The following is an 18,163-nucleotide window of genomic DNA, read 5'->3' on the forward strand; positions in this document are numbered from 1 at the left end:
TTCCACCAGTCATTCATCCGACAGTCCAGACACCTTCCAAGGTTTCATTCCCCGGATACTGGTAGGCATGAAGACCAACAGCCGACGCGTGCCACCCGATAAGCGCAAACGGACCGAAATAAGCTGCGACAAATGCAAGTCTCGCAAACAAAAGTGCGATCGTCTTCTTGATCGATCACGGTGTCGGTACTGTGAAATCAATGGGACCGTGCAGTACCACTCAGCCGCGCAAGCAGCACAACTACGTCCATGACGAGGACCTACGCACTCGGCTCGATCTGCTGGAGTCGCTCGTCAAGGGCCTTATTTCTGAGGCTGATCTATCGAGCAATGACGAACTGTAGCACTTGGGGACGACTTTGGGAATTCCATTGCCTGGCAGAAGCCATAGGCATACACCGATATGCAAAAGAAGGGAACAACAGAAAGTCAGTGATGGAGCGGATCATCAGGCTGCTGCATCTTTATTACCCCGTCAGCAGGGCCAAATTAAATACATTGGGCCATCTGGCTCGTTTGCCTTGCTTGACTTGCACAACAAATTCAGGGCCCTGATGGGAAGTCATACCTCCAGAGAGTTTGCCATGTTCGGCCAGAATGCGGCGGATACTGCCACTGGTGCTAGGATAAAGACAAAAGTCCCCAGTTTGCTACAGGTTCAACCTTATTCTGGGTCCGAGTTGACTGACTATAAGGCTATACTTTGCACGGTAGGCGATGAGGATGGGTCACTCCTCAACTTACTAGTAGACACATACTTTGATATTATCCATCCCGACTTTCCAGTGCTACAGGAGGTAACTTTCAGAAAGCAGTACGAGATCTGGACCAGCCCTTCATTCAAACTGAACTCAAAGCTTGTCTGAGCCGTAAATGTACAACCAAGAAGCCCTCCACTGTTGCATCTGTCTTAAGAACTCTCTATGTCCTCCATATTCCTAAATACAGACTTTGTAACAAACGTGTAGCCCTGGTCGCGGACCATGCCTTCAGCCCGCCCGGCCTGCATTGAGAGAGTATACGGGGCCTCCGTCCTAATAGGAAAGTCATGCAATTAGCGAGAGCTTCGTAGCAAAGAGCAGACGGACGTACCTTCTGCTGGGCCTTGAACCCTTCCAGAGCAATGGCCTGATCTTCCTCCGACGGGATTTTGAGCATTGTCACGCGTTATCGGTGCAGTAGTCATTTTGTTGGCAGGAGTAGAGCGGGTAGTAGAGTATCTGGTAAAGAGGCGTATGATTGAGTATAGGTAATATTGTCTCTCTGCTTTTACGATGTGAAGCGAAACGGAGGCGAGGACTTTCTATGGAACTTAAGAAATGCTTCTTCCTTCGGCTGTTTGCAGCCGGGAATAACATGCACATTCTAGACCTTATCAGTAGCATATAGACCGAACCATTGGGATGAGGCAGGCACCCGCTGATGTTGGATGCATGGGAGCATTACTGTACGCATATATAGTGCATTACAAATTGTACCATTCAATCTCCCTCAAAAACACCCAGACATCCATCCACAATGCCCGCAAAACCAAACCACCCATCGCCATAATCGGTGCCGGAATCAGCGGCCTAGCACTCGCAATCAGCCTCCTGAGACGAAAAATCCCATGTACAGTCTACGAATCCGCCGCGCAATGGCACTTATAGACGAGAGGTTCGCTGTCATGTGCAATGCTATCAAGGTCGGCAATACGACATCTAGTCGGCGGAATGAGCAGTTTGAGATTGGACTTGGGGAGCATACAGGGTGAAATGGGGGGTCGGTGGGGCATCCTGAGTTCTATCGGGGTAGTGCGTACAGAAAGGATTTGTTGGAGGTTATGAGGGGGTTGGTTCCTGGGGACACTGTGCGGTTTGATAAACCCGGATGAAGAGACCTGCGCGAGTTGGATCGACCGCCTGATTAGACATAGCGTTGCGGCGCCAATAACGAAGGGGAATCGCAGTTGGAGCTTGCCCCTGCGAGATGGTTGGGCCGTGTCATCCTGCTCCAGCCTGGTCAGCGGATAAGAGGACACAGCTGTATTACACGGCGAGCACTGCGCCCAAGTCGGTGTATGTTGATCCTGCAACGGCGAATACCAGCGTGTGTGGGTTGATAGCATCTGATGCGAGTCCTGATGTTTTTGTTTGTCTGGCTCATGATCCTTCATTGTTTCAGCTTCTTCCTCTCCTGAATCGAGATCCCACGGCGCACATCGGGGACTGGAAGGAGCGGAGGTATAAGGAGGCTACGAAGTGGATAATTTTGAATGAGCTGCCCAGAGCTGGAAGGCCAGGGAGGCCCCCCATTGTCGAAGGGTATTGGAGGGATGGTAGGAAGGTCGATGTCGCGGTTGCAATGAAGACATGAAACCACTTGAAGTCACGGAGAATTCTTTAGCTGAAAGGTGCATGGCTTCTAATAGCCCGAAGAGTTTAGGATCACATCCAGTATTTGCAAATAGATGATATCTACAGTGTTGTGCCCGTGGTAAGTTGCCATCATGAAGGGGTAAATATGAACCGAGAGCCCTAGCTCTATCTTGGCGGCGAAAAGAAAAGTCTCAGCACACAACCAATCGAGAACTACACAGAGCCCCGGGAATGAAATCGGTCCCGGCGAAACTCATTCGTGTCGCTAGGTTGGCCGCTCAAAGGCTGTAACGGTGCCATCTCGTGCCGCCCAAAGTGCTCGGCATTCACAAGCTTTTGCATATCCCTGGCCTTTTTCTTATCCTTCCTCCTAAAACAACAACAGCAAGAGCAGCAGCAACAGCGAAAGAACTTTGTCAACGGACTCGGCGGCATCTTCGCGTCAGGCCCCTTGAGAACAGCACCAGGATGCCAGCCATTCCAAACCCCAATCGCGAACAACATCGGCACCGCATCAAAAACATACATGAACCACTCATGCGAAACAAGCGGGTTCGAAATGTCAGTCCCACTCGAGAACTCCACGAGGCGGTATATAATGCGGATAGTGATAAAGGCCAGACTCGTGTAAAGCGCGTAGAGGAGACCTCTCCATTGCGTTTTCCCTTCGCCGACCTCGAGTGCACCCTGCTTCTCGAGATGGAGGATGCGATTGTGGAATACGATTGCGATAAGGAGGAAGCAGAGGATGAAGAACTCTTGCACGCCCATGCCGATCATGTAGATGTGGATTCCTGTCTTCATTGTCGTAGGGTCCACGCCTGGGCCGGCCATGAGACCTCCGACAGCTTGGACAATGAAGGAGCCTATGTCAAGCAGGACAAAAATTGTGGTGAGATGGGCGGGCTTGATAATGCTGATCCGACTCTCAGGCATGAAGAAGTGGATCATTCGGGCGAGAACCATGTAGTCGAATGCGTTGACCCCTGGTGCTTAGGTTAGCAGCTGGTTGAGGTAGATGGGACCCAAAGTGAGCGTGACTGGAAGAAGAAGTGGAAGGAAAGACATACACAGCGGGGCCAAAAGGATAAGGATCTGGCTAACTGTAGCATAAGCCTCGTTCTGCTGATGTCTCGTACTCAGTGTCCTGGTTACGAAGCCGACGCACTCCCATATGGCACTCATGATAATAACCCAGGTAAAGCCTGTCTTGTGGAAGACGGCTTGGACAAAATGCGTGATTATCAGTATGCCAAAGAGAGTTGAGAGAGCGACTGCGGCGCCAAAGGAGGGGTAGTACGAGTATAAGGCATTGCACTCGCTCGGAGGGACATAGCCGTTTGCGTCGGGCGCAATGGTCGGTTTGCAATCGTCGTCTCTTCGCTGGATCTGGGAAATATCGGGTATAGTAGAGGTAGTGGTTGGCGCAGGTATAGAGAGCACTGTGATTGCCCAACTGAGCAACAAAGCAAGCAGTAAGAGTTGGATACGCATTGCGATAGATCCTATTCAATAACTAGGATAAGATTGAGGATTGACAGGAGGACTAGGACATGAACAAGTCCTTAAAAGAAAGGGAGTTGGATGTCTTGATCTTACCCTCGCCTTAAATGCTTTGAGGACTGTAAGGGCTTCAATGCGCCTTTAATACACCTCAAAATTCCATGCTATACACTATAATACACATGTCCAATATGATCATATTTCTGGCGTTGGCCGAAGGTTGCCTGGCGAGCCGCAGTAGGTCGAATGGACCAGCTACAGGGCGCATATCGCCTAACACTCGTTCTGTGCCCCATAAAAAATCGTAGCTTAATCGACTCGAGACTAAGCCGTCGCCAGAAAAGTGTTATATTGCTTCATGGCGGCTGCTTGGGTTAATAATTGTTAGGCTACCGCATTCCTGTCGGCCTCCAAATGCTTTCCGATCTGTAAAGAGGCGCTGCAAGTAAGATGGAAACTGGATCTCCCTCGCTTCCATAGGCTTAGTGAAGATTAACTTCAGTTCTAGATAGGAGGCTTGATCACAAATCACAAGAACCGACTGGTGCTACGGACTAGTGCTGAGGCACAGTCTTGCCCTAACGTCAACCATCCGCAGTAAGCTAGGCTGAAGCATTCCATCAACGCGAGAATATACGAGGCCCCGGCAAGCACTAGAACATGGGATCTCAGCAGTATTACATGACTCATATGACTGGTCGTCCGCATAAAGCCAGACTAAGAAGAGCAGGCCAGAGCCTTCACTCCTGGTCTTTGCTACTCTAATGCGGCGAAACGGTGCGATCTAGAGATTGAGAGGCTTGTGTCAAGATTACGATATCAAGGCCAGAGGCATAGCTAATACATATCATGAGCCATGCCCATCATTTCGCCAGTGTCCAAAGTTCATGCCTCGCTCGCGGCGGGGTTGGTATGCTTATAATTATGAGGCTAGTCCTTCTCTATTGGCGGCGAGGCTGTCCACTCGTTCGTCTGCGACCTCTATTACATTGACCGTCACAATACACAGAATTCAACCTTAATCACTAGTCTTTGGCCCTGGGATACCTGACCTACGATTTGTCTTTCGTACTGATGGACCGCAGACCGCAAGTAGATGTGCCGTAGAATAACTGCTTGAACTTTGTGAAACCAAAAAGAGACGTCCATATAGTTTTGTTATATACAGAAGGCGGATCATACACTAATTCCGCGAGGGCTCCTACTACGCAGCGACGAACCCTCCGTGGCCGCCCCCGTCCCCACGTTCCCAGCCCCCTCCAATTCAAGATTATCAAGGCTAGCATCGCGTCCGTTCGTCACCGACAACGAGCGACTGAAGCTGACACAGACGCTTCTTTTGGATGGCGCCCCCAGCAGCTCGAGTAGCTTGTTCAGTATGGCGAATTTCATCTTCAGCTTGATACTCTGCAGCGCACAGCTGAACGGCAGCCCGATGCTAGTGTACATCGTCTATATGGGATAGGTGTTTGGCCAGAGCGATATCACTTGAAGGCTGTCGAGGATGATGACTGTCGCGTTGACGAGGATAAGGTGGAGCATGACCTTGCGCCCTGCACGCCCCTTCATCACCATTATCGGCTCGAGTTGCCCGGTGGATTTGTAGATGTAGATGATGCAGATGATGAGTTCAGGGGCAACCGAGCCGACAATGGTGGTTCGCTCGTTGATGCGTTGGAGGACTGGGAAGCCGGTGAAATTCCTGTCGCCTGTTGAGCTGCCGATAAATATGATGATGAATGGTACATATAGGATAACGGAGCTGATAATGATAAGCCAGAAGACAAATGCAAGTGAGCGACCTGTCGTTAACAGGTACAGGCGCGAGTATAGGATGAGGACTTGCGCGGCAAGGATGCAGGGGTAGAGGATTGCGACACCGACACTGATGGCTAGTGGAGAGGTGATTCGGAAGGTTGCGACAGTGACAAGGGCCATGAATGGGGCGAGGCAGACGGCCGCTGTGAGGATACTCCAGAAATATAGACCCTGTCGTTGCTGGAAGAAGTCGAAGATCCAGAAGATGAGTTCCAAGGTGTTGTATGCGGCGATCGCGAGAAAGCCGGTGCTTGCTGCGCGCAGGAATTCGAGCAAGGGGCCATTGACCTGTGCCATGGTCTAGAGGCATGGGGCATTTTTCAGACGATTGCACCAGATTCTCGGGCTGCAGGATCAGCAGGAGAAGGGAACGAATACTAATAGCCTTGATATCAGGCCAGGGCCCAGGTTGCGCCTTCAATCCTGGGGCAAAGAAAGTCAAACACGCCACCCGCTCCTACGCACTGCCCGGGTGGAATTAGACGGGGCTTGAAACAGCCAGTACTAGTTCTTCATGTAGGTCTGGATCCTTGACTGCTCGACCGATTTTGTTATGCATCAACCCTTCCACATTGGCCTATCTTTCGGGGAAGCTGTATGAATGGTGGCCTGAGCTGCATTGCAGTCCCTCAGGCTACATTTGGTCAAGCCTTATCCATAACTGATAAGCTCTCTGTTAGTGTCAATAGCCAGACAAGCCTGGAATGTGACACGAAATGCAGGCGTGGCGTTTTAAGGTTCTCACCAGCGAAGCCACCTGAATACCATGGGATTCTGAGCATTATCAATAAAGTAGTTTGTTAATAGAGCCCTGCAACTTGAAATGCTCTTGAGCAAGTGAAGTGTTGCGCCAAATTGTTGTTGCTGGGCATGTGCAGCGCACCCTCAATATCAAGATCTGGCACCTTCCCGGTGAGATCCGGATCGCACTGGCACATACCCTAATCCCACACGTTGTTCCAGACCAGATAGAGGAATAACACTGTACCATCCACCGAAATGTTGTGAATAATTGTGGAAGCTGGCGTTACTTCCTCGTAGCCTACAGGCATGGGGGTTTACCCTACGATGAGAAAGCGGGCAGGTTCATTGACGAAGAGCACCGGTATGAACTTCGCCCGCCTGCCCATCTTGACCCCGCCTTGCGTGACGACTCCAATTGTTTCTCCAAGTTTATTGAAGATAATCTTCAAAGGTTTCTTCCGGAGGAATATAGTACTGCATGTCTTCCGGGCAACCTCGGTGTTTAGGGTCCCGGATATAGCCGCGTGGGATTGTATTTGCACTCACCTCATTAGATCTATTGAACTGGACTTCCAATGTCATCGCTTACCAACTTCCGGCGCATATTCAGTCGTAGCCCTAGCCTCTGGGTATCTGTATTCTCTAGTTGCAGAGCAGCATTACATCCTGGCTCATACTGCAACAAGCCTGGAATGATGATATTACTTGTGACAGGAGTGATAGCTGCAGCATCACGTACCATTCGATGTCTTAAGGTACTGTTGAAGAGGAAACCAAATTGAAGAACAATCCAACAGAAATCTAGCGATCCGCTTGAGAGAATTACTCGTCCTTCCTCTGCGAAGCCAGGACATCAAGCCCTGTACCCCGCGTAACCATATTATCCTGGAATATGATCGATTAGCTGCGATAGCAAAGGGGTACTTACTAGTAGCCATTGAGAACAGAAACGCACAGTCCAAATACAGAACCGAATAACGCGGAGAAGAAACAACTTACCAAGATAGACTGCGGCACGAAACTGTTCGCAAATCTCGCGAAACCCGCATTTGCACCGCACCAGACCTTAGCCGAATTCCCCTTCGTGATCTCCGTAACAACCTTCTCACTATAAGCCATCAGATCCATTCTCCCGAACTGATCATTTCCCTGCGCGCGAGATGCAACTATGTCTTCTATCGGTTTGTAAAGTGATCCTTCTGGAAGCTGATAGTTGTCATAAGTCCCGACCTGTCCCATCGACTGAACTGTACCAGTCGTGACAGCCAGAACCCGAACACCAAGCGGCGCAATCTCCAGACGAAGCGTCTCAGCGAGGATTTCCAGAGCCCGCTTTGTGGAGCCGTAGACGCCGACATAGGGCGAACTAATATGTCCCGCGACCGACGTGATAAATGTGATCTTCCCGCGCGCTTTAATGAGTAGAGGGGAGAAAGCCTGCGTCACAGATAACGGACCCCAGACATTAACATCATAGAGCCTTTTGCTAGCCTCGAGGTCCTCATCTAAAATAGGCATGAACCGGCCCTGGCCGGCGTTGTTGACGAGGTGGTCTAGGGTGCCGCCAGTCTGGGCTGTCACTGTATCGACAGCGGCAGCGATCTGGCCCTTGTCGCAAATGTCAAGAGTTATAAAAGTGACATTAGGGAGATCTTTAAGCTTCGACATCTTTTGGGGGTTGCGGGCGGTTGCGAAGACGTGGTAGCCGCGTTGTTGAAAGGTCAGGGCAAGCCCGGAGCCGATGCCGCCGTCGCTGCAGCCGGTGATGAGGACGGTTTCTTTGGCCATTTTGGGCCAACCCGATGAGCTGGTTCAATGCGATAGTTCTTGAAAGCGGCAAAACCAGACCTGAACCTATTCACCCCTTGGTACATGGGCTGGGCAGTGATCTGCAGACGACGATATTAGGTAAACGTGGCGTCATAGGTCGGCCTAGGGGTTAATCGGCTTGATCTGTAGATCAAGGCCTTTTGCGATTGTATGCTTAAGACTAAATTGACAACGTTGTCGCTTTTGGCATTCGGTGTGAAGCCGGATTGAATTCTTCAAGGTGGGCCGTCAGTCATGACAAGCCCCATGCCATGGTTCTCTTTCTGTTGCTTGCCTCGAATCTGCCAAATCTGCTGTGATGATTCGCCTCGTCTGTCATGGAGTGCTCTTAGTAGTACCCACGCCAATAGCTGAAGTGGTAATGTCATTAGCAGATACAAAAAGCCCATTACCGCAACATAAGCCTTAAAGGAGTCTGAAGTCCACCTTTGATTATTATTAGCGGTCGAATGTATAAGCATTATGCAATGGCCAACATGGTCGGCCCCTTTTCGGGAATATACCATACGAGGCCCATATACCAGCCGATTAGCTAGGTAGGGTCCGTCTTAGTTACACTTGAACCCCGTATGCACTAAGCCTCTAACAACGTAGTCCATGATCTAGCTTTGGACCTGAAGGGTCCGTTGGACCGCGATGTCCGGCGGGATAGACCTTGGGCCCTATCCCTTGACCCCCGATCTCCGGGGTTCCCCGGCTACTATCCACAGGGACCCTTCCTGTGGTGCTCTCGATACAACAAGTTCAGCTCAAGATTCAGCGATGCGGGAAACAATCGGTCTCACACTCGCTGAAGAGCAAACGCACTTTTGACCTCTGGGCCCTTACGAAATCACCCCTCATCGTCAGCGCAAGCAAGTCTAACTTTGCTAAGCGACGAACAAGTCCAAATTCTCGCGAACTCTCGTCTCATCGCCTTCAACCAAGACCCAGTGTACGAGAAACCAGCGACCCCCGTACAAATGGGGTACAAATCCGAACTGGACGTTCAATTCCAGCTTCCCTGCCGAGTACTGGGTTGGCGAGAGCCGACAGGGAACATTTGTGGCACTTTTCAGTCCGGGCAGTGCGACTGCGAATAGGACGGCGTTATTTGGGGAGATCCCGCCACTTACCAGGGGACCGTATCGGTTTATGGATGCTTGGACGGGAGAGAATCTGGGGTGTTATACCGATCAGTTGACGGTCGCTGTTGAGGGACATGATACGGCTGTTGTTATCGCTCAGCTGTGATAGTGGGTATCTACACGTACGCTTTTAGGGGGTCGAACGGTCAGAATGCAAGCGTATTGCGAATGGATGAGGGACAATCTGCTCAGAGAATCGTTAGTTAATGTAAAGTCTGCATTACTGTCTATCCGGTCTATTGAGTATCACTAGGTTTGGCCCGAGGTGCGGAACTCACGGCTCGTAGCTATTTCAGTGTCAAAGCTTCAGCTACGTACTGCGTGTAGAGTGCCAAAATGCGTAGATGAAGCCCATACCAGAGTAAATTTAAAAGGACAACAGTGTTCGGGTCAAAGAGCACCGATTGACAGGGAACTGACTGCTGCAGACGCCGTACACATCAGAGTGAAGGTCTTCTCCCTTCGCTACAGATCAAACGTCCTATTTATTTACTCTAGTACCCGACATATTACCCCAGTATACAGGCCTTCTGCAGGCTCAATGACAACTAGCTGTAGATAGGGTATGACCTACACCGCGTCAGGCAAAATGACGCGTGTAATTGCCCGACGGAATCCTCAATCCGCCTATTTCCCAGGATGGCAATATCATCTGTCCATCGGCTTGCTTGTTTCTGTCCCTACGCTGCATAGTACCCAGTCTGTGACAACCTATATGAGCATTAAAAGGGCCCTCTTCCTCTCTGTTCAAATAATCTCCAGCCAAGCCAGCAGGGTGACTGAGTCTCGGAGCGATGATCATGCGCAAAATATTGTGGACAGCAGTATTGCTTCTTGCCCAATGCGGGCAGAGCATCATCCTACTTTCTCGGTATGACACCATCTGGACTACACAGAGCGAGAACTCTGCTGACTCGGTGCCACTAGGCGGCGGAAGCGTTGGGTTAAACGTTTGGGCCGAGGATGCTACTATACTCTACTCCAGCATTCAAAGGGCGTTTACTAACAATTGGCCAGGTGAAATCCTATTGTATATCGCCCATAGCGGTGCCTTTGACGAGAATAACTTTCTCCTAGAGTTCGGTCGCGTGCGACTCACCAATCCGTATATTTGAGCAGAGGCTGCACCTTAATGCTGGATATATGACCTTGCGCGGGGATGATAATACCAATTTGAAGTCCTGGGTTGATATGGAAACGTCAGGTGCACATGTGGACGTTACTAGCAACGTGCTGCTGAATCTGACTGCCTCGTTTGAGTCGCGGAGGACAAGGGGTCGTCAAATTCAAGAAAATGAACAGCGTAAGACCTGATACGATCTGAGGCTAATCCTGGGTACAGGGCAAACTTCATGGGCCACAATTTAGTCAACTGCAACTCCCCTGCCATGGCAATATCCCGATAATACTTCCTTCGCCTCTGGTGGTGTCCTTAGCTATCACCATAATTGGGATACGCCTCTTTATGATTTCCAGATCGCTGGGCAGAATCTCTCAGACGCAGACCGGGAGTTGTTCTTTAATCCTATGAGCAACAATACTGTAAGTGGTATGCCCATCTTTCAGACCCCACGGCTGCTCAACGTTGTAGTTTGGCATCTTCGTGGATTCTCCCCAGCTCCGTCAGGGAGCAACTACAGACAGCAAAATACCAGGTCACTAATTTTACGTCTTAAAACCTCGTGCCCGAAAAGCTGTCCAAGTCCTACCAACTGTACATAGCGTCGGACCAACAGCAAATGGCAGATGTTGACGGCTGGGTTTCTGACCTAGTTGATTCTGCGAAAGCACTGAGCGATACTGACCAAAGTGATACAGTCTCGTGGTGGAGGTCCTTCTGGGACTGGCCCCATATTGTCATCAATCCCAATGCGTCCTCCACTGACGCAGGCTTCCAGGTTGGCAAAAACTATCAGTACTTCAGGTACATTAGGTCCTGCAATGCAAAGGGCAAATACCCGACCAAGTTCAACGGCGGCCTATTCACGTTCGATCCAGTGCTCACTCCAAGCGGCGACGCGTGGATTCCAGATTACAGAAAGTGGTCAGAGGGACTTCCACTGCCCAGAAGCAGCGCCTGCTTTACTGGCCGCTCTTAAGAAGTGGCGATTGGGGTATCCTCCGTCGTAAATGTTTACGCCGAATGGACAGTTATATAACTAACAGACAAGTATGCAGAGAGGCTAGACTTCTACAAGGACATCACCCCGACTAGCCGGAAGCTCGGGCAAGTGTATCTTGGCTTGGGGATTGGGCTGACCTCGGAACAGATTGACAACACTGGGCTTCCGAATGTATATGAATACGACACCAAGCACTTTAATGGTGAAGGGCCACGCACGGCTCTGTTTCCCCCGGGCATCTGCTTCGGCGAGTACCTGGACTGGTAGGTTGGCACAGCAAACGAGTTTGCTCGTTTGCTGACATGGTTCTCCACGCGAACCTCTACAGCAATATGGATATCGATGAGTATATCCCGTTTGTCGAGTACCAAGTTGGATTCTTTGATGAGTACTATCAGAAGCGGAACGGACTAGATGCCAACGGATCGCTCATCCTGCACCCAGGGTCTGGAGGCGAAACCTATAAAGCACTTTGACGATTACAGGGTTACGGAGGACCATCACGGATCTTCTTCTGACGGACGCGGAACTTGTCTAGGGCAATGAGACATACTATGAGGAGTATCTGTCAAGACTTCCGGAGACACCGCTGCGGCCGTGCCCTGGAGCAACGAGTAAGCCTTTACGCTATCACACCCAGATGGTACTTGGGCTGACAGGATCATGGCCAAAAAAGCCCTCCAGTGCATTGCACCAGCAGTCAACTACTCTCAAAAGGGTCAACTCCGAGCCCACTGCTCTGTACGCCGCCTTTCGTGAGTATCAACAAAAGGCCCCCTCGCCCTTCCTATGCTCGTCTCGACACTGACCCTACCGAACTCGCAGCCTGGGCCTCACCATCGCCGCCCAAAACATCAACACCGACCGACTCTCCGACAGCACCAGCTACCGCTTCCCCGCGTTCAAAGGGCCCCAAATATGACTGGTCGCCGGACATTAATCATTACGGCAGCGCTGCAATTGGGTTACAGGAGATGCTCATCCAGACCTTTGCGCGGAACCATTCCCAGATCCGGCTGTTGCCTGCTTGGCCAAGGCAGTGGACGGGGAGCTTTTGAGGTACACGCACCGTTTGATACTCTGGTTGAGGGGAGATGGACGGGGGATGGGGCGGTTGAGAGGCTGGTTGTTCAGCTGTCGGAGAGGAGGGAGGATGTTGTTTTTGGGACGGGGTAGGGAGACGAGTGGCACCGTCAGCTTAAGACTAGGGATAATGTCTGTCACGATTGAGGCAGACCAAGGGCATTTGTGATCGTAGAAGTTTCCAAGAACGCGTTTCATATCCTAGGCTGTCGACTACTTCTTTTTGGATCTGACCAGGGCATACATTCATAGCTACGATTTGGAGAGCACAACCGTTGCGAGTGGCATTTCGTGACTTATCAAAGGCTCACCATGTGCAAGTAAATCCGGCAACTCTGAATGCAATCCTGACAGATGGCCGCGTATTCCTATTCGACTCTTCTTAAAGTATGTTGACTTTCTGCTTATAAAAATCAGCCGGGCTTCTAGAAGCCAATGTTGACGAAAGTCTAGGAACTTCTGGCCGTGTTTAGGCCACATGGTAGTATGGTTGGTAACCACATGCAAATCCTGGTTGCTATATGTTTTCATTCCTGAGATTTGGTGCGCTTTTGGAGCATTTGGCATGTTAGATATCTTGCACGAGTGGAACTTCATCAATTCGCCCGGATATTGCTCGGTTATCTCCAAAGCACACAAGCCTTGCTTGGCTTTGCTTATCACATTTAGTAACATCGGACTGCGCCTAGCTTGCATGCAATTACCCCACAGTCAATTGAGCACTCTAATCTGATTTGCTTCAGCCCCAGCTGGGTGTAACCTCGTTATCAGGGCTTTTTAATGCGCCATCGTCTTTGGCCGTAATCGTCGTACCTGGTCTAGTCGATTGCATTGAGCCCCCGCACGGTTTGGCTATATAAATGTTGCCCCCCCTTTAAAAAATGATGTGCTGCATGTCAGGCGTGTCTGCGAATTTCTCAGAATGCATATTACGCTTCTCACGGCTGCCACTCTGGCCATCACCTCCAGCGCCGACAATGTGTTGGCTGCAAACCATGGCCCGTTCGCCCAAAAGGCCCGTGACCGGCTCAATATGCGCGCGGCTTATTCTGACTCTGCCTTGTTGCACGCGAAGCGGTCGTCGACAGACGATTTTCGGTTTTTAACTGATGACACTGCCCGTGAGTGATTGCCCTTCCACCTCCTCCTATTCAAATAAGCAGCACACCCGAGCGCAAATGAGAACCGATACCACCTTGCTAACACGGAACACAGCGTATCTTGTCGAAAGTCTGCCTGACGTACACTTTGACGTCGGCGAGCTGTACTCGGGTTTAATCCCGATTGAGAAGAACGACACCAGCAGGGCGCTTTTCTTCGCATTTCAGCCTAAACTCGGCGAGCCGTCCGATGAGCTTACCATCTGGCTCAATGGCGGCCCGGGATGCAGTTCGCTTGCTGGGTTCTTCCAGGAGAATGGACGCTTCCTCTGGCAGCCGGGGACCTATGCCCCTGCCGAGAATCCTTACGCTTGGGTAAACCTGACCAACATGCTGTGGTATGCCGCACCAGACGCTTGCACCTGTATGGATTAGTTACTAAAGCATGATACCGCAGGGTCGAACAACCCGTCGGCACGGGTTTCGCCATCGGCGAGGTGACTGCAACCTCTCAAGAAGAGATTGCTGCAGATTTCGTCAAGTTCTTCAAGAATTTCGAAGATCTCTTCGGCATCAAGAACTTCAAGATTTACGTCACAGGCGAGAGCTACGCTGGCCGCTATGTCCCCTACGTCTCCGCCGCACTACTCGACCAAGACGACAAGGAATACTACGACCTGTCTGGTAAGCCTTCTTCCCTACCCTTGTAGTAGGCCACCTTACAACAAGCTAACCATGCACCCAAACAGGAGCACTAGTCTACGACCCCTGCATCGGCCAGCACGACTATATCCAAGAAGAAGCCCCCGCAGTCCCCTTCGTCCTCGAAAACGCCAATCTGTTCAACTTCAACCAATCCTTCCTGGACGAGCTAGCAGCCCTCCACGAATCCTGCGGCTACAAGGACTTCCTTGACGAATACCTCACCTTCCCACCCTTGGGCGTCCAACCCCCAAAATTCTTCAACTACACCTCCGACGCCGCCTGCGACGTCTTCGACATCATCTTCAACGAAGCCCTACGGATAAATTCCTGCTTCGACATCTACGAAGTAAACATCATGTGCCCTCTTCTCTGGGACGTGCTCGCCTTCCCCACGATCCTATCCTACCAGCCTGCCGGCGCAAGCGTGTACTTTGACCGGCCCGACGTGAAGCGCGCCATCCACGCCCCGACAAACGTATCCTGGTCCCAGTGCTCCAACAACGCCGTCTTCATCGGCGACGGCGGCAGCGGTGGCCCAGAACAAGAGGGTGATCTCTCGGCGAACCCAATCGAGAAAGTCCTCCCGCAGATAATTGAGGCGACGAACAGAGTTCTCATCAGCAACGGCGACTACGACATGGTCATTATGACGAACGGCACGTTATTGGCGATCCAGAATATGACATGGAACGGCGAGTTAGGGTTCCGGGAGCGGCCGAGCAAGGCCGTTGAAATTGAGCTGCCGGATCTGGCGAATGCGGAGGTCCTCGCGGAGAATGGGGTTGACTGGGATGTTGGACAGGGCGTTATGGGTGTGCAGCACTTTGAGCGGGGGTTGATGTGGATGCAGACTTATCAGAGCGGGCATATGCAGCCTCAGTACCAGGCTAGAGTTGCGTATCGGCATTTGGAGTGGCTGTTGGGAAGGACGGAGGAGATATAAGGGGTTTTTTCTTTGCTTTGCTTTGCCACAGACGGTTGGCATTCAAATTTCCAAGCGGACGAGCATAGTAGCCGCCACGAGGAGAACAGGGCGAAAATGCATTTTGTCGAGCAGTAGTAACGATGCAGAAGAATAAGTGATGGTCGGTAGGTAAGAAGTGGTCTTGAGTAGATCTGATACAATCATGGGGAACTAACGTCCTTAAGAGAATCATCATGTCTTTGAGTAGCCGTCTAGGCCTTGCTTTGAGGCGTCATTATGACCGGGCATACTCAGCGAACGCTAAGACGGACTGGCCGGAAGTCGTACGCATCATCGAGAGTTCGCGAAGTATAACGATGCTGGCCTCTACCTTCCAAGTTTGATGGAGCAAGTCTTGGTGTACCAGACAGACCACGGGCACCAATATAGTTTTCCAACTTGTGGTTGCGTACTGCAAGTCCGAGAAGTTTCGCCATTTTCTTGGATGGCCAATGCCCTTATGCATGGAAGTATCCGAATTCGAGACCTATGACAAGGTGGTGAATGAAACTTTGTTCCATCAAACGACTGAACTCTAAACAAAATTCATCACCCTGGGGACTATGCAAATGATATCTGAATACTCCTGTGCCAAATATATAGTGTCTCTTGCTTACTTAAGGCCGATTGCAGAAGACTGCATGTGAGTATAGGGTAAACCTAGGTACCTAGGTATGTACAAAGACCGAGTAGTCTTTCGAGGTTCAAGGAAAAGCATATAAGTTCAGTCAAGTCCCTGAATGCAGTCGTCGTGACCGGGGTCGATACCCTAAGAAATAGCCTAAATCTGCCCCCCTTCAATATACCGGGGCACACTTAGGCCTTGCTCTTGATTTGACCTGCAACCCGCCGAGCATCCTTGAACCGTCATGGATATTTCCCGCCAATAACAGTCGACAGACCGAAGGGGTATCACCCCGTGGGGATTAGCACCTTGGGATAAAGTCAAAATGCGGGGTATCAAGTTGATATACCTCAAATAGCCCTTACTCCTTACTTTGACTACTTACCGGAACAGTGTAAGCCGCTACTCCAGGAAACGCCATCATGCCAAAAAGAACAGCGGCAACAGCGAAGGGCGATGTCAAGGTCAATGAGATCGCAGCGACATCTGAAGTATCTCGTCTTCTTGCCGAGGACCAAACACCCTGGTATCGCAAAGAGAACCTCCGCCGCCTCTACATGTTCCTCATGCCTTCTGCCCTCGGTGTCGAGATCACCACAGGCATGTCATATCATATCCCATCCTCTGACTCTAAATCTGTCTACAACTTCTAACGACAAGCGTCCACTTAGGCTTCGACGGCAGCGTCCTCAACGGCCTCCAAGCCGTCGACAGATGGCAAGTCCACTTCAACCACCCCAGCAGCGCAACACTGGGCCTTGTGTCCGCTGCAATCTCAATCGGGTCCGTCGCCGCAGTGCCCGCAATCCCGCTCTGCAACGACCGCTGGGGCCGGAAATTCAGCGTCATCTTCGGCTCCTCCATCGTGGTAGTCGGGGTCGTGATCCAGACAGCCGCTGCGAATCTGGGAATGCTGATCGCGTCGCGTGTGATTATTGGTTTTGGGCTGGCCATAGCCCTTTCTGGTGCGGCGCAGCTGTTGACGGAGCTCTGTTATCCCAAGGAGCGCGCGGTTATGGTTGGTTGCTTTCAGGTCTCGTGGTATGTTGGCTCGGTGTTGGCGGCTGGGACGACGCTAGGGACGTTCAACTGGCCGAATGAGTGGAGTTGGAGACTGCCAACGCTGTTTCAGATCTTGCCAAGTTTGCTGCAGGTTATTTTTATCTGGTGCGTACCTCATGCTACCTGTTTGCCTGGCTGTGACTGATTAATGGCATGGATAATATCAGGTTCGTCCCCGAATCCCCCCGCTGGCTCATCTCGCGCGACCGCCACGACGAAGCCTTGCGCATCCTAACGCAATATCACGGCGAAGGCGACCCCTCGTCGACCTTCGTAGCCGCAGAGTTCCTGCAGATCCGCGAAACCCTACGCCAGGAAAAAGAAGCCTCCTCGTCGCCCTGGCGCGAGCTCTTCAGCACAAGGGCCAACCTCCGCCGCGTGACAGTCGCCTTCAGCGTCGGGCTCTTCTCGCAATGGGCAGGGAACGGCCTCGTCAGCTACTACCTCGCCAAGGTGCTTTCGACAATTGGGATCAACGAGCGCTTAACGCAGAACCAGATCAATGTCGGGCTCAGCTGCTGGAATCTCGTCACGGGCGCTGCGGCCGCGAGTCTAGGTACGAATTACCTGCCGAGGAGAACGCAGCTTCTTGTCGGGTTTGTCAGTATGTGTGTGATATTCTCGTGCTGGACTGCTGCTTCGGCTGTATTCACGAACTCGACGGACGCAAATGGCGAAAACGGGAATACCGCTGCAGCAACCGCTGTTGTAGCATTGATCTTTATCTACTATGCCTTCTATAACCTCATGATGCCGCTGCAGTATCTTTACGTGAGCGAGGTGTTCCCCTTCCTTCAGCGGTCCAAGGGGATTGCGATCATGCAGCTGTCGAATAAGGGCGGGACAGGCTTCAATCAGTTTGTGAACCCGATTGGGCTGGAGGATCTGGGGTGGCGGTATTATCTAGTGTATGTGGTGATCCTTGCGGCGGAAACGGGGATTATCTGGTTGCTTTATCCGGAGACGAGGGGTGTTTCTCTAGAAGAGGTGGCAGTTGTGATTGAGGGAGATAAGGCTAGAGTTGAGAGGGTTGAGAGGGCTGAGGGGAAGAAGGTTGATGGCCCTTGATTGCTCTTTTATTGAACAGAACTATCTATTCATGTCTAGCAGGCAGTAGGCCTT

General features: G+C 51.2%; 6 protein-coding genes across 6 annotated transcripts; 3 read left to right on the forward strand and 3 right to left on the reverse strand.

Annotated features, from left to right (window-relative positions):
• Positions 1-2,570: 2,570 nt before the first annotated feature.
• BDV17DRAFT_295677 (RTA1 domain-containing protein) lies at positions 2,571-3,851 on the reverse strand (the record flags this gene model as incomplete). Its single annotated transcript, XM_073763113.1, has 3 exons — positions 2,571-2,727; positions 2,779-3,343; positions 3,428-3,851. 3 exons carry the CDS (start codon positions 3,849-3,851, stop codon positions 2,571-2,573), a joined length of 1,146 nt encoding a protein of 381 aa, XP_073610982.1.
• A 1,319-nt stretch (positions 3,852-5,170) lies between these two features.
• BDV17DRAFT_275326 (uncharacterized protein) lies at positions 5,171-5,977 on the reverse strand (the record flags this gene model as incomplete). The annotated part of the gene is made up of 1 exon (XM_073759197.1): positions 5,171-5,977. A coding segment is annotated over one exon (665 nt), but the record flags the coding sequence as incomplete, so codon positions are not given.
• A 1,267-nt stretch (positions 5,978-7,244) lies between these two features.
• Positions 7,245-8,210, reverse strand: BDV17DRAFT_284889 (uncharacterized protein; the record flags this gene model as incomplete). The annotated part of the gene is made up of 2 exons (XM_073760610.1): positions 7,245-7,307; positions 7,422-8,210. The coding sequence occupies 2 exons, from the start codon at positions 8,208-8,210 to the stop codon at positions 7,245-7,247; spliced, it is 852 nt and encodes a 283-aa protein (XP_073610984.1).
• Positions 8,211-10,179: 1,969 nt separating this feature from the next.
• Positions 10,180-12,560, forward strand: BDV17DRAFT_284890 (uncharacterized protein; the record flags this gene model as incomplete). Its single annotated transcript, XM_073760611.1, has 14 exons — positions 10,180-10,467; positions 10,499-10,682; positions 10,722-10,746; positions 10,816-10,921; positions 10,971-11,034; positions 11,102-11,423; positions 11,483-11,505; positions 11,558-11,765; positions 11,831-11,947; positions 11,998-12,034; positions 12,065-12,116; positions 12,179-12,185; positions 12,220-12,257; positions 12,328-12,560. The coding sequence occupies 14 exons, from the start codon at positions 10,180-10,182 to the stop codon at positions 12,558-12,560; spliced, it is 1,704 nt and encodes a 567-aa protein (XP_073610985.1).
• Positions 12,561-13,507: 947 nt separating this feature from the next.
• sxa2 (putative pheromone processing carboxypeptidase (Sxa2)) lies at positions 13,508-15,333 on the forward strand (the record flags this gene model as incomplete). Its single annotated transcript, XM_073764217.1, has 4 exons — positions 13,508-13,706; positions 13,801-14,083; positions 14,143-14,369; positions 14,435-15,333. 4 exons carry the CDS (start codon positions 13,508-13,510, stop codon positions 15,331-15,333), a joined length of 1,608 nt encoding a protein of 535 aa, XP_073610986.1.
• Positions 15,334-16,401: 1,068 nt separating this feature from the next.
• BDV17DRAFT_284892 (MFS transporter) lies at positions 16,402-18,109 on the forward strand (the record flags this gene model as incomplete). Its single annotated transcript, XM_073760612.1, has 3 exons — positions 16,402-16,579; positions 16,651-17,146; positions 17,209-18,109. 3 exons carry the CDS (start codon positions 16,402-16,404, stop codon positions 18,107-18,109), a joined length of 1,575 nt encoding a protein of 524 aa, XP_073610987.1.
• Positions 18,110-18,163: the final 54 nt, after the last annotated feature.

The sequence above is a fragment of the Aspergillus undulatus genome, assembly GCF_047715775.1.
Source record: "Aspergillus undulatus strain CBS 261.88 unplaced genomic scaffold BDV17scaffold_73, whole genome shotgun sequence".
Taxonomy (NCBI): Eukaryota; Fungi; Ascomycota; class Eurotiomycetes; order Eurotiales; family Aspergillaceae; genus Aspergillus; species Aspergillus undulatus.